Raw genomic sequence first — 16,481 nt, forward strand, 5'->3', positions numbered from 1 at the left:
CCCGCCTCGGCCTCCTAGAGTGCTAGGATTACAGGCGTGAGCCACTGCCCCCGGCCTGAAAACCTTAATACTGAGAGTTTTAAGAAATGCATTTGTATGTAGCCTTTTTGGTTTATTTGAATAATATTATTGTTTTTACAGAATTGATGAATGTTCTTGATAAAAAAAATAAATAGTGCCCAGCATGAACAAAGAAGAAAGTGAAATTGCCTAAAATCTCATTACTCTTTACATGTTGACACTTGCCTTAAGTATGTGGCTAAGAGCACATTGTTATGAATGGGGTCACTATTGTATGTAAAATATATAGAGATCACAACATTGTTAATGGATACATAGCATTACAATCAAAGTGAATTCCCTATTCCTATGTTATGTTGAATTTTCTTTTGGATTGTTTATCTTTTTCTCTTATTGTTATTAAGAACCATTTATCTGTTAAGGATGTTAGTACAGTTTGATATTTTATTCTTCTGTTGTTTATAATTTTTACCATAGTACAACATAGTTTTTGCACTGAATAATTCATTTGTTTACATTCATACATTCTGGCTTTCCAGAGTTGTTGATAAAAGCCTTCCCTACTCCAAGACCTCAATCTCTCCAATTTTGTCTGTTGTATTTACTTTTTACATTAAAATTTTAAACCTCTGTGGAGTTATTTTATTATTTTTAATTTTAATTTAATTTAATTTTTATTTATTTATTTGAGACAAGAGTCTCACTCCATTGCCCAGGCTAGAATGCAGTGGCATCACAGCTCACTGCAACCTCAAACTTCTGCAAACTTCAAGCAATTCTCCTGCCCTCAGCCTCCTGAGTAGCTGGGCCGACAGCCATGTGCCATCACGCCTGGCTAATTTTTCTATTTTAGTAGAGACCGGGGTCTCAGGGTCTTGCTATGTACTCAGGCTGGTCTGAAACTCCTAGGCTCAAGCAATTTTCTCACCTCAGCCTCCCAAAGCGCTAGGATTACAGGCGTGAGCCACGTGCCCTGGCTAGTTATTTTAATAAAAGGAAAAATAGATATTGATATAGACTCAGTTTGTTCTTCCTTTATGACCAGCCTGTTGTCCCAGCAGCATGTATCAAATTAGTGGCCCCATTGATTTATCATGGACACTTAGTCATTAAAACTTTTATCCCACATGTGTTTTTGTTTGTTTCTAGACTCTATTTTGCCCATCAAGATATTTGTTGAATTCTTGCATTTGTACAAGCTTTTAAAATTATTGGATTTGTTTTAACTATAATAGATTCCCCTAGACTCCAAAAGACAAATAAGCATATGAGAAATTTATAATGTTTTAAGCACTATTATTGAATACTCCCTCCTCTCAAAGGCTTTGATTGCTTCATCAGCCCATTCTTTAAAAATCCTTGAAGGAACAGGTTATTTGAATGCTTTTTACATTGTTCTCAAACACAGAGAAAGAAGTAAATCTTCCAAACCTTGTACAGAGATAACACAGCATTAATAGGGAAACTTCATAAAGGTAGCTTACAATAGACCGAGCTTTATTTTAGACTACTTTCTAATTTATGAATATAAATGATATTAATACAGAAAAAACTTCAATATCTCTTCCGATATGAGTTTTTACCATCTGAACTCCTGTGGTTAAAACTCTGTAAATAAATATATTCAGATCAATTTTGGGATAAACTATTGCTCTCCAAATGCTTGCTTATTACACATTAAAAGAGCAATACCCATAACAAACTAGAATTAGTTGCAGAATTGCAAGTATTAAAGTTCAGTATTTAGATTCAGTATTTGGTATAATTATAATTAAGTTTCAGTATTAAGAATCTATTAATGTAATATAAAGTATTAAATAAGTCAGGGAGGAAAAGATTATCTCCCTAGGTGTTGAAAGGCAATAACATTGTTTCATGGGTTTAATGACCTATAAATAAATTTTAAAAAAAGATATGTTGTAGCTTCTTTAACATGATCGAGCATGTCCAACAGAAACCAACAGCCAGCGTCAGACTTGGGAAAACCATAGAAGCATTCCATTTCAAAATGTCCAATCCAATGGAACACTACACAGACATTGAAAAGAATGAAATGGATCTCTATGCTTCATGAAAAAATTTTGAAGATGCTGTACCAAGAGTAGATGAGTGATTATATTTATTTAAGAAGGAAAATAAGATAAAATCCCTAAAAAATATCTATAAAACTGAGAACTGAGGCTGGAGACAGGAACAGCTATCTTATTTTTTTTTTTTTTTTTTTTTTTTTTTGAGACAGAGTCTCACTTTGTTGCCTAGGCTAGAGTGAGTGCCGTGGCGTCAGCCTAGCTCACAGCAACCTCAAACTCCTGGCTCAAGCAATCCTTCTGCCTCAGCCTCCTCAGTAGCTGGGACTACAGGCATGCACCACCATGCCCGGCTAATTTTTTCTATATATATTAGTTGGCCAATTAATTTCTTTGTATTTATAGTAGAGACGCGGTCTCACTCTTGCTCAGGCTGCTTTCGAACTCCTGACCTCGAGCAATCCGCCCGCCTCAGCCTCCCAGAGTGCTAGGATTACAGGCGTGAGCCACCGCTCCCGGCCTAGGAACAGCTATCTTATATATATGCATGTCTTTTCAATGTTTATGAGTAACTTTTATGATTAAGAAAAAAAAGTCAAAATTTCCTATGTGCATTTAACCCTTTCTAGATTTCTTTTCTGTTCTCTTAATCTCTATGACTACTCTGTGTTAGTCTCACATTTTTAATTACCCTGACTCGGTCTTCTTTGGAGTTGGACAGAACTGGTTTGGGATCTGAGTTCTGTCAGCAGAGAACAGTGACCTTCATAAGTGTCCTAGCCCTTCTGAAGCTCAATTTCCTCATCTTCGGTTGCTGACAGTTTCTGCCCCACTCTTGTATGTGGATTAAATGAGTTAAAATCCATTGTGCTCTGAGCATAATGCCTTGTATGTAGTAAATGGTGGTTTTTTGTGCCTATACCTACCCTAGTTACATGGACTTGGGCTAACTTAAATTTGGTTGGGAAGAACAGCTTTTGTTTTTCAGCTGTTATTAAGTTTATTCTTGCTATTTTAATAGCACTGTGATTGTACATATTATCTTCTCACAGACACAGATCTGTTACATAGTTTTATCTTCTAATTACTTTTGCAGTTGAGGGCACATGCAGTAGATATTAATGGAAATCAAGTGGAGAACCCCATTGACATTGTCATCAATGTTATTGATATGAATGACAACAGACCTGAGTTCCTACACCAGGTTTGGAATGGCACAGTTCCTGAGGGATCAAAGCCTGGTAAGTTTGAAGATAATAATTTGGAAATAACTGGAGGAAGTGTAGTGTAACAGGTACTATTGGATAAACCAGAAAAGAAGAAAATCATATGAATCATTTCATGTCATTTTCTTTGATTCATAATGCTTTTAGGGAAAAAGGAAGGTAACTTAGGGAAAAACTGATTGAAATGAGAAAAACAGAAAAATATACTTCTTACTCCCCATGATGATCTTTCCCACCTTTGAAAATCATATGTACTACAGTATTTGATTCTACCCTTAGAATCTATAGAATTCTTTCATTCTGCTTTAGTTGATTACAGTCAGTGCAGCTTGAAAGGGAGCCCCAGGACACTAGAGACTTTCTGTTTATAAAGTACAGACCTGATCATAGGAGACACAGCAGCCATTAAACAATATTGGAAATCCTTAAAGATACCTGGTGTTCCTGGGACCAGGTGGTGAAGTAAAACCAAGAGCAAGGAAGGGGCTGGGTGACAGCTGTGATTGCTGCCCTCTAGCTATACAGGAGAGCTACTTTTAGCGTGGCTCTTATGTCTGCAGCCCTCTCTCTTCAACCAGCATAATAGAAAGTACCCTGGCCTAGAAACAGCACTTGCTGAAAATCTCCCACCATTGTAAAGTGGTATTTGACCAAGGTTTTGGGTTCTTACTGAAAACACTATAGACTTCAGTCAGAGTAGAATGACCAGGCCAGAAAGGCCTTTTTAGTTTGAAAAACTAGTGGACAAGGTCGGTTTAGAGATAGTAAAAGTAAATGTTTGGCCAACCTTCCTGTGATGATTTGGTATTTTAGAGAAATTTGATTAGCTAAATTGTGTTTTTTTTTTTTTTTGCTTTTTGTATTTAAAATAACCTCAATATTTAAAATTGTACTACATTATACTTATGTCATCCATATGAGTTTACATAGCTCCCTTATGTATACATCAACTTATAACTATAACAAACTGTGCCTTAAATGCATTTTTTTTTTTTTTGGTCCAAGTGCACCTCTCTGCATCTTCAGAAAAGACACACCTCTGGGGCAAGGAGCAGCTGGAGGGAGGGCAGGGGCTGTACAGGAAGTTCAGCTCTCCCTGGCTCCTTCCCTTCTGAGTCACATTTTCAAAGTAGCTTTCATCAGTGTTTTAAAACACAGTAAAATTGAAGCAAGTTAAACATATCCTTACTAAAACACAACTATCACACAAATATTCCAAAGATAAATAAACACTGAGCTTTTTTGGTTGAAGAAGTTTTTTGTTTTTTTTAATCACTTCTTTTCTTTTTTTCTCTATTATTTCAAACTTTATTAAAACACTATTCACAAAAGTTGTTGAAAGTAAATGATTAAACCTATATTTATTATCCATTTGACCATGAATTTCCCTGTAAGTCCCCCATAAACAAGACTTTCATTCCCTGGTTGGATGGATCTGTTAAAAATAAATAAATAAATAAAGACAGGCTCTCAGTGATCACTAGAAGTAAGAACATTTCTTGAGTGTATTTCCTGTGATTCTTCTGTTCAGTTTGAAAATATGGCTCTAGGCAAGGTTTGATAATGTGATGAATCCAGTTAAAATGTGTCATGATCAGTATTTTGGCTCAAGGTTCTGAAACACGATTTTTTTTAACTGTCCATTCATTCATTCAACAAATGTTTATAAAAGCATGGGCTGTTAGGCCCTGTTCTGGCACTGTGGGTACAGCAGTGACAAGCTAGTTCCTGCCCTATTAGAGCTTAAATTCTAGTAGGGGGAGGAAATACAAAATAAATAAATAAACAACCAAACAATACACAAAGAAAGTTTTGACAAATAAGGGTGTAGGGATGGCACATAATAAAAAAAAGGTAAATTATTTAGAGAGACAAGTTTTAAAAGGAGATTTGAATAATTTGATGAAGCCATGCTTACTTCTGAGCCCCACGTATAACATGCAGAGAGAACAGCCCATGTGCATAGGGTCTGAAGTAGAACTGAGCTTAGAAAGTACTCAAAAGGAAGATAAGAGATAGAAAATTTTATAAGTCAGTTCTTAAAAGGATCCCATAGAACAAGCCATCCTAAACAGCAACTATTTCTCAGTCTACTTCTAAATTACAGTTCGGCTAGCTAGTTTGAACTAATTTGATCCTAATGCTTTCTAGATTTCTTTTCCAAAATATCTAATAAATTGAGGTCCCTATGCTGGTTAGAATGTTCTTTTAATCTCTGAGGAAATAATGAACCACAGTGCCAAATCTCTATTCAATGTACCAAAACAGTAATGCATGAAATGGCGTCTTATGACCTGAGGAAATGGAGTATGCCGCGTTATGCACACAGCCTACTTTCTGAAAGGGACTGAGGCACTAGGGAGTATCACACTCAGCATGTCATTTTAGACATTATCACACAGCGGAAGAAAATATGACAGAGGGAAGGCATCAGCAGCCATAAAATATGTTTCTAACGGTATCCATATTTCCCATTATTTGCATTTCATATAAATTAAGGTCTGACATGGACCTTTTTGGAATCATAAAGTGAATTTGTCTTCTAAGTTAAGGAAAAATGGAGTCTTCATACATATGTATATTGTACCATATTCTTTTCAAGTATCTCTAGACCATCTTTTATATTTTTTGAAGTGAGAATTTTTGAAGAAGAACCCTACCGTTCTTATCAGTAGGGTTTTTAATCAAGTCTAAATAATTTCAAATGTTTGTTTTGAAAAATTCAAATAAGACAGACCAAAACAGTAAGTATACCTTCTTTTTAGGGGACTCTAAAATGAAGGGTAACCATTCATTTTCCATGTACACTGTCTCTAGGAACATATGTGATGACCGTAACTGCTATTGACGCTGACGATCCAAATGCCCTCAATGGGATGTTGAGGTACAGAATTCTGTCTCAGGCTCCAAGCACCCCTTCACCCAACATGTTTACAATCAACAATGAGACGGGGGATATTATCACAGTGGCAGCTGGACTTGATCGAGAAGTAAGCCAATCAAAAACTGTATTTGAATTTGTTTTTATTCTTTTTTTTATTTTTTGTCTCAGCATATTATGGGGGTACAAATGTTTAGGTTACATGTGTTGTCTTTCCCCCTGGAGTCAGAGCTTCAAGCGTGTCCATCCCCCAGATGGTGCGCATCACACTCATTATGTATGTATATACCCATCCCCTCCTCCACCCTCCCATCTTCCCGACACCCAATAAATGTTATTCCTGTATATCCACTGAGGGGTTGATCAGTATATTGTCAATACCAATTTGCTAGTGAGTACATGTGGTGCTTATTTTTCCATTCTTGGGATACTTACTTAGTAGAATAGGTTCCAGCTTTTATTCTTTTTTTTTTTTTTTTTTTTTTTTTTTTTTTTTTTTTTTTTTGAGACAGAGTCTCGCTTTGTTGCCCAGGCTAGAGTGAGTGCCATGGCGTCAGCCTAGCTCACAGCAACCTCAAACTCCTGGGCTCGAGTGATCCTTCTGCCTCAGCCTCCCAGGTAGCTGGGACTACAGGCATGCGCCACCATGCCCGGCTAATTTTTTGTATATATATCAGTTGGCCAATTAATTTCTTTCTATTTTATAGTAGAGACGGGGTCTCGCTCTTGCTCAGGCTGGTTTTGAACTCCTGACCTTGAGCAATCCGCCCGCCTCGGCCTCCCAAGAGCTAGGATTACAGGCGTGAGCCACAGCGCCCGGCCTCCAGCTTTTATTCTTAAAGGTGCACAATATCGCATACACTTTATCTCCAGGTAATAATATATACACAATATTATTCAAATGCAATAATTTTCGTTAAGAAATCTGTGGTACGATTTTCTATAGAACTTTAGGCTGGTGAAATAATGTATTGTATACCAATCATTCATCGCTAGCCTGTGTCATATTTAATGTGATAATTGACTAAGTTAAACCAATACTCTGGTATCTAACTTTTGAAACTGCTTAACATTTCCTCAGTTTACCCTTATTGTCAAAGGTTTTTGTGCGGAATTAATTAAACATCATGGCAAAATGACATGTGCATAAACTTGGAGTAATTTTTAACACTTGTATTTTTTGGAGGCTGCAGATAACATGGATGAGATTAGGTTTTTATGTAGCCCCTGTGGATAGGCTGATATAGGGCACAGTAGATCGTGTCTTTTATTAGAACTAGTCCCTTAACTAAGATTAATTTACTTATATTTCAACAGTAGTAACTACATTAATTCCGCTGACAAGCACTTTAAAAGGCAGAAAAACACACTTCTGATATAATACTTTCTTGAAAAGTCATAAAATGTTGAAGTCATTGAAAGACTATGTAGTGTCACAGTCTGAGAGGGAAGGAATACTTTGGTTAAGTCCAGCCGGTTTGTCTCAGTGTGACAGTCCTCACCTCGCTGAGCTTCTGTGTACCTCTGTGTTACTGTTCATGTGAGTTCTTCTGCCAAGAATGACTTGCACCTCTCTCTTTTTTTTTTTTTATATTGGACCTTCCAGTTTTTCAGGTTCTGATTTAAGCTCTGTTTATAGCCTTTCCTGAAAAGTCCAGTCCTAATGAAGCTTTTACATCCTTTCTCTATTCTGTCCTGACCATTTTCTTATAGATTGTCAAGGTCATTATTTTGACCACCATAATCATTGTTTGAGTGAATTATCAAAGTGCCAACTCACAGAGATTCGTGCATTGTACATTTCTGGCTGAGCCAGCTTTTACTGTAATGAGACTTCTGATTATATATGTCAAAAGGAAACATTATACCCACTGCAATAAAATATTATTGACAAGGATTTTAGGAGTTGTTTTTTCTCGATGCTTTTATTTGTCATAGTACCATTCACTTGAATTGAATTGAAGAAAACAGTACTATCGAAATTAATTATATACACAAGATAGTGTTAGAAGCACTACAGTAAAGTAATAGGAGCTAATCAAGATGACTTTATTCTGAGCTGAAAGCCTTACTTAGGACTTAGATGTATGCCCATGACATTAAACCTATTAACTTCCAGGTGTCAGCAATTCATTTTTTAGGAATGTTTTGCATCAAAGATTGTCGAGATGTGTTTCGTTTTTGCAGTAGTGCTTTTAGTGTAGTGATATTTGGAACATGTATGTCTTTTCCCTTCTTCATTACTGTATGAAATGCTATTTTTATATGCCAATAAACTCAGTGTGAATGCCGTAATTTATTTGAGAATATGGGGTAATTTTCAATATTCTCTCTTGAGTGCCAGGTTGCTCACATACCAAGTAGATTTAGCTCATTTCGTAATCCTAATATTTCTCTTTCATTCACACTGTCATTGTGAGATACAAAAATTGGGTTTCATCCTGTTTTTATACAGTAATACTCCTGTCACATTTAGACTGGCTGTTTTACAGCAAGAAAGAGACAGGAAGAATTAATGATAGTTTTTACTAAAGCAGACCAAACGTGTTTAAAAATCAAAGAGACCATATTTAGTGTAGAGGATGAAAGCCTGCAATGAGGCCATAGTCGTGGTGAAGTTTATCTTCCAGTGGTTGGAGAAGCTATTCACTACTCTTTGATGAAACTAATACAGAAATGGATTTGAAACTAAAGAATTATGGGTTAGATACAGTATGAGAAATAGCTTCTTGACAGTGAAATTATTAAACACAACAATGAATTACTAGGGAAATTATGGAAAAACCTTCCTTTTCTAAAAGTCATTTAGCATACAAAAAATGTATCTATCTCAGATGGTTTATGGTAATTCTTCCTGAGGCCGGGGATAAATTACTTTGACTTTTTCAGGCCTCTTGCAGGCTTGAAATTCCTTTATTTCTATTAGAATTCACAGTTTCCTTTCTGTCAAAAGTAATTTTAGTCGTCGTTCTCCCAGGATGTATGACTCCTTTAAGTGATTGAACTCCTAATCATCAAAATGCTTACTGAGGTTCAGCTTTTTATTTTTCTTTAATCTGCAAGTTTAAAAAATATCAATTCTTCAGGTTCTCCAAGCCTAAAGTTATAGCCACCGCATGATCCAGTCTTCGATTTTTTTTTTTATCTCTGTCTTACTTCTTGTCACATGACTTGGTGGTGGCTATCCCTGGCATTTTCATCTTCTTTTATTTTTTTCCAGCCTTTTCTTTTCATGTCCATCTGCCCTTTTTGCACAGGACTGCTGATGACAACCCCTGCTTCCCCAGGTTTGAGTTCTGGCTCTCCCTGTGATGTGCTATTTGACCTTCAGTGTATTAATCTGAAACCTCAGCTCCCGAAACTGTAAATGGGGAGAGTAGCAGTATAATGCCTACCTCACGGGATGATGACAACAGAGCATGATGCCACAATGCATAAAGCATCCTGCATGGTACCCGGTGAATAGGAGCTATCGTTTTCCCCGTTGCCGTCACAAATGGCAGCCTCAGCATCTCATGATTGAATGCTATCGCTTTACTTCTCTTCATAAGAAGAAAGAATTATTCTTCCTGTTTTCCAGGCTTAATAATCCTTTGATCTGTACCTTCAACTCCTAGTTCTATTCTGAAGGAGTGTTCTGTTTGCTATTGTGGCTCCATTCTCCCCTCTCTATGTGTTCCTTTGTAATCTACAAACACACTGAGTCTTCCCTGTGGTTAAATGGCTCACCATGCACCATAGGATGAAGTCAGAGCTCTTTAATGTGGCATTCCAGACCCTCTACAACCTTGGCCTCAAAGTCTTCTCTAGCCTAACCCTCCAGAATTCTTGCCTCCCACTTACAGCCAAATGACACCCAACCACTCGTAGCACCACATGCAATTCCTTGCACAATAGACATTTTCTATTCTTCTGTTGCTGTTTCCTCTGCCTAAATATTCTTTCTCATCACTATATGATAAGCTAATCCTCACCCTTTGACAGCCAGTTCTGAGCTCCTTCTCTGGGCACCCACAGTAGTCTGTGCCCATCTCTCTACATACAAAGACTATGTTACATAGAAATTACAGCTAGATTCCTAGTCTCGACACGTCCAGTGGGGCAGATGTTCCTTATCTTTTTACCCTGAACGTGAACCCTGAAGCAATGTTCAAGTTATTCGACTTTCTCCTTCAGTTCAGTGTCAGAATTCTCCAAAGGGCAGCCCAGACTCACTGCTCAGCTCCCACTTCTTCATCGTCTGTTTGAAATCTGGCTTCCTGCCTGCTTCCCCCACTCAAGATGTGCACATGCTGCACATACACAGCGTTCTGACTTTCTTAGAGTCACTGATATAGTGGAATGATTAATGATACAGACTCTCGACTCAGAGAAACCTGGGGTCATGCCTTGTCTCTGCCACTCATGGCTGGGTGTCCAAGACAAGTTTCCTTACCTTCCTAAGCCTCAGTTTCCTCATCTGTAAAATGGTGATTAAAAACACCTTCTTTACGGAATTATGGTGAGCATTAAATAGGATAATTAATGTATAGTGTTTAGCACTGTGCCTGGTGCATAATGCTCAATTTCAATAAAAGTTATTTTTTTTTATTATCAAGGCCCTTAGAATAGTATTAGCATACAATAAGTATGTAAAAAATATTCTAGACTACAAATTTACAAGGTAGGTAGTACTTTCAGCTTCATTTCACAGATGAGGGAACCGGAGCTTAGCAATTAAGAATTTGAACAAGGTCACAAACCTGTGCTTCCCTACCATGATCTGATGACATTATTACTCAACCGTCCATCCCCTAACCCAGTCTATCCAAAAGCAAATCTGTCATCTGCCAAAATCTGTGATTTATGACAAATTTCCTATTTCTTGTGATCAGTACCTTGCCCCCATCACCCAAGGTTATGGACTAATTGCTTTTACCATGCACTATCCAGCCCCCCCCCCAGTTTGTTTAGTCATCAAGTTCTCTGTTTACCCCCAAAATATCTCTTGCATTTATTCCACCCTCCAAGCTTAGGGGGCTGTTTGCAATGTCTCTATCAAAGCTTCCTTGCATCTCTTCTTTTTCCCCTTACTACAGTTGCATGGTACATTTGGTCCTGTGAGCTACTTCTCTCTGGTCCTTTATGTAATGAAAGCAAGGCCATATCCAAGTAAATGTGACACTGCCTGGCATCCGGTAGACATTCAGTAAACTTGTGCAAAATGAATGACTGAATGTTCTCCACTCCTCATTTACTGATATCACTCTAGTCCAGCATTTCAAAAGTGTGCTACATGACATGTATAATGATTTTCATCGGTACATGCAGAGAAGTTTCTAGGACAGCAACGGAGCCTGGCCTTTTAGATGCTACTCCATCAAATAGAGACTGAAGGAGTCCAAGAATTGATGTTGTTTATTTTTTACAGTTATATTTATGGCAAATGATGCTAGTACCATTTGTGGCACTTTTACAATAAATTCATTTAAGCCTTAAAAAGGGGTGTTAATGTCAAGATAAATAGGAAGTGACTCATGGTATAGAAATATGAGGATATGGCAGGATTGGGAAGATTATGTATGAATCACTGCAGTTTAGGAAATAGTGAGCTAGTTTATGCTCCCAGCATATGTTTTAATAAGTAAATTATAGCTATCCACGAAATTAAAAGTTGTTTTTGTCCTTAACCTGAGATGATTTTTATAAGGCAATGCAAGGCACAAGGTTTCTCATCCATTCATCTCTACAGCCACAAAGTCAACAGTATTTATTGCTTGATTACTCTGTGTCAGGCACCATGATCTATAGCAGCAACACAAACATGAACAAAGGACTGAGGGTATGGTTGTGTGTGTGTGTGTGTGTGTGCACATACACCCGTGTATGGAATGGAGCTAGGACAGGCATACAACTGATACCAGCCGTATAAACTATAAACAGGGACAGGAATGTGTTGTGAGGGCACAGTCCTGAGGACAACAGCTCTGCCTCTAGGACTTTCAGATGTCATCTCTGAGATGACTTTAAGCTGCCCGTTGGCCAGGTTCAGATTAAAGGGAAGGGTATTCTAGGCAATGGTTTCTCAACCATGACACTCTTAACATCTTGGATTGGAAAATTGTTTGTCGTAAGGGCCTGTACTGTGCATCACAAGACATTTAGCAGCATTCCTGGCCTCTACCCATTAGATGTGAGTAGCACTCCTAGTTGTAATTGACCAAAAATGTCCCCTGGTGGGGAAAATCACCCCAGTTGAGAACCACTGGTTCTAGGCAGAGGGAAATGCCGCATGCAGTGGCATAGGGTCATGACGGGGCACTTACAGATAATACACAAAGCTCCAGGGCGGCATAAGGCAGCAGTCCCCAACCTTCTTGGCACCAGTGACCGGTTTCATGGAAGACAATTTTTCCACCGGGGTTGGGAGGCAGAGCTCGGGCGGTGATGATAGTGATGGGGAGCAGCTGTAAATAAGCTGTAAATACAGATGAAGTTTTGCTTACTCACCTGCCACTCACCTCCTGCTGTGCGCCCCACCCGTTCCTAAATTTCATGGAAGACAATTTTAGACAATTTTTCTACAGACAGGAGGAGGGAGGGGCAGTGAGGTTCTGCAGCCCAGTCCCTAACAGGCAGCCAGTCTGCAGCCCGGTGGTTGGGCACTTCAGGCATAAGGGAATGAGAAGGGATAACTTTGGTGAAATAGGCGGGTGTGCCTATTTTAGAGAGGAAATTGTGAGGGAAGGATTGACAGACAACAAGCAGATGAGTTGAGATTTGATCCCATCCAAAACAGAAAACATGGAGAAGTTTTGAAGCAGAATTCCCTTAATCAGCTGAAGGATTGTGAGGGTGACAAGTGAAATCTTATGGAATCTAAATGTCAGTCATTCGGAACCAGATGCCCAATGACTAAATGACGCAAGAAGCTCTAAATAATTCGGTTGTTGAAAACATAAGCTGTGAAAGCTTCCTTACTAAATGTAATATGAAAATGGAGATCATATTATTTACCAAGTGGATTTTTTTTTTACTTGAAGAGACATCATATTTTAGAAGTAACAAATGTTCTTTTGTAACCTAAAGATTTCAAGACTATCTTGAATCGATTGGGAAATTTCGAGTAGCTACTGATCTCAATATTGCAGCTCAGTGGAAAATTGTATATTATACGCCTACACAAATTTTAAAAATTTTTGTAGAATAAACATTAGGAAAGAACTGTACCTTCATATAATATCTATTGGGCTTTTTTACCTTCTTAAAAAAATAAGCTCCATTTTTTTTTCTTTTCTTTTTTTTTTTTTTTTTTGAGAATGTTCATCTGTTTCTGCAAATAGCTAACAAAAGTGGCATTTCAAAAGTCATAACGAATTTTTATTTTCATGGTTTTCAGATGGGAAGCTGGACTGAATGCCCTTCAAAATTCTGTCACTAAAGTGACACTCTTAATTGGGAGAAGGAAACCCTTGAGAAGTGTTGTAGCCTACGCTAGCACTATAGTGAAAAATTATTAAATAAAATGAATCAACCAGCGCTATTTCTTTGTAGTTTCTTTTTTATTCAAAAAAAATTGGCATTTTCTCTTTGAGGAAGATAAAAAATAACTAAGATAAATAACTGCTGGAGATTGGCAGTTGGATGGACAGAGACTTAAAATCTAATGTGGGAGGTGTGGTTTTCCCTCCTACTCCTTTCTTTCCTGGGCCCCTCCCTCTGACAACTAAATCAAAAGCTACAATTTGTGTCTGTTCCATCCAAGCTCCAGAAATCCCTTAAGAATGGCTATTCATAATGTTAGCTATATTTAGAATCAGGGAAAACCACACTTTGCAGTGACAGTTTATTTTTGTACGAAGAAGTGGATTTTGTTGTTCAGAATGTTTTAACATTTATGAAAATGATCTATAGTTCTTTTGTCTGTGCCAATTTCCACAGAGATTCCAAATGATTTTAGAGATTGTTTTTAGCTAGGTTTTCCTGATATAAAACTTTGTCAGCAAGTGTCTGACTTCTTAGACAATTTCAACATTTTCTCCAAGATACATTACAGCTTAATTTGGCTCTCTTTTAAAACAGTCACCCTGGGATTTGAAAGTAATGGATGCCTGTTTGATAATGACTATCTAGGTGAAAATGTATTCATATCTGTATGAATTAAAGGTCTGTGCTCAAAGCATTATACACAATGAACATTATGCCCAAATCCCTTGAATATCAATTATTCCATACCTACTATGTTCCAGGACTACGGATATAAACAAACCTTTTAATTAAGTTTGACTTTGTTTAAGAATATTGTACATCTCCTCTATATAGTTTTGAATAATATATACTAATGGGAATTAGGGAAAAATATTGTATCAATCCTGTTATAATAGAAAGAATATATTCATGAATATATAAAAGGAAAGTTTGTATACTTTATAAATTATATATGCTTCCTTCTCCCTCTTTTGAGATTCTTCATTGTCTTTAGTATCCTAAACTGGGTAGAAATTAACACATGAGAAAGCAAATATGAACCAAATGACTTGAATGCTTGATCGCAGTCTTGTGAAGGGAAGGGAAAGGTTGCAACCAGATGGAGGTTTCAGCTTAGCTGTGAATGTCACACATCTGCAATGCGTTCCTTTCGGGGAGCACAAGTGAATATACACAGTTAAATCTCTCTAGACAAGGACCAGACCTGTGCTTTGTAAGTTAAAGTAAACTCCACTTGGGAAATCTCAAGTCGTGTTAATCAGAATGAATGATGTGGTGTTCTGTGCGTGTAATAAAGAGCCATTTACGGAACAACTGTTATGTCTTCGTGAGGAATTAGTTTCATTTAAGTTGTTATCTTTATGTCTTTTTAGAAAGTGCAACAGTATACGTTAATAATTCAAGCTACGGACATGGAAGGCAATCCCACATACGGCCTTTCTAACACAGCCACGGCCGTCATCACGGTGACAGATGTCAATGACAATCCCCCAGAGTTTACTGCCATGACAGTAAGTACAACCTGTCACTCACACAACTTTGGGTCTGTGGTCCATTACCAAGAAGTTTTGTCATGAATAATAAATGTATTAAACGGAGGTGGAACTTGCTTCATCTCATAGTAGAATGACTACTGACTCAGACATTTCTGTCACCAGGGCTTTAAATAAGGCATCCAAGTAATTGGTTTCCTCATAGTCCCCAAGTCCACTGTTAAAGTTATTGAAATAGGCTGCCTGGAAAAAATTTCCTAAAAAGATTTTGTGCTGTTATAACAAAATACTTACAAATATTTTCAGGTGCATGAATTATATGACTGATTTATGCTACTTCATCAGCATATAATTATCTGTATCTGGAGTAAAAACATTTCCCCTGACCTCACATGAATCACCCAGATACTCACAAATGGATGCTAATTTTAATGTTAATGAAATTGTAACATAATTTGGGAAAAAATGGACTACTGAAAAATGTTATAGTATGTTTAAAGCCAAACATAAATGCTGTGGGTATCTGCATTCTCAATCTCCTCATTTAGGGCAGATAGCAAAGATTTAATGGGGCAGTAAAATTGGGCAATGTGGTCATCAAGACAAGCTGTCTTGTGTGGTCCGTATCGCTCCTCTGACTGAGTCTTGTCTTTCTCACAGTTTTATGGTGAAGTCCCCGAGAACAGGGTAGATGTCATAGTAGCTAATCTAACTGTGACAGACAAGGACCAGCCCCACACGCCAGCCTGGAACGCAGAGTACAGGATCAGCGGTGGAGATCCCACAGGGCGGTTCGCCATTCAGACCGACCCAAACAGCAATGATGGGCTCGTCACCGTGGTAAAAGTAAGTGTTCCTTGGGCCATTGATCTCTCTGACAGCTGCTCAGCAAAAACCAATATACGCCTCCCTACCCTATTGTTTTGCCATTGAATATTATTAGAACTTTTTTCCCCAAAAACATCTCTAGATGTGGAATTCATGTATATTGGAGAGGTTATGTGTTGTTTAATTTATGTTGAGGTTCTCACATTATCATTGACATATGATTGTTTTTAAATCAGTTTGGACAGTTTTAGCAATCTGAAGACAGGACTGACATCAACAATGTTAACTAACTGACCTCAACAATGTTAACTAACTGTCAGTGTAGTCGATATATTAGTGCTCTATCACATTCTGAGGTTTTGATCACCATTGATAGCTATTAAGAACAAAGCATCACACGTGCTGTGCTCATGTCTACAGCAATTTAGGTAGTGACCAAACGAAAAAATATCACAGAAGTAAAATGGAATGAGTAGGCTAGAAGAGGGCCTACATTTTTAAAAGGTTTTACATTAACAAGGCTATTTTTAAATGCTAT

General features: G+C 37.6%; 1 protein-coding gene across 2 annotated transcripts in view; it reads left to right on the top strand.

The window, feature by feature from the left end:
- The window catches only part of CDH2 (cadherin 2), a 212,983-nt gene that overhangs the window by 152,794 nt on the left and 43,708 nt on the right, over positions 1-16,481 (top strand). For both annotated transcript variants that reach the window (XM_012737106.2, XM_012737107.3), the window contains 4 exons: positions 3,145-3,289; positions 6,092-6,264; positions 14,996-15,133; positions 15,776-15,961. In XM_012737106.2, coding sequence (XP_012592560.1) covers positions 3,145-3,289; positions 6,092-6,264; positions 14,996-15,133; positions 15,776-15,961 — 642 coding nt within the window. The remainder of the gene's footprint in view (positions 1-3,144; positions 3,290-6,091; positions 6,265-14,995; positions 15,134-15,775; positions 15,962-16,481) is intronic.

The sequence above is a fragment of the Microcebus murinus genome, chromosome 17, assembly GCF_040939455.1.
Source record: "Microcebus murinus isolate Inina chromosome 17, M.murinus_Inina_mat1.0, whole genome shotgun sequence".
Classification (NCBI taxonomy): Eukaryota; Metazoa; Chordata; class Mammalia; order Primates; family Cheirogaleidae; genus Microcebus; species Microcebus murinus.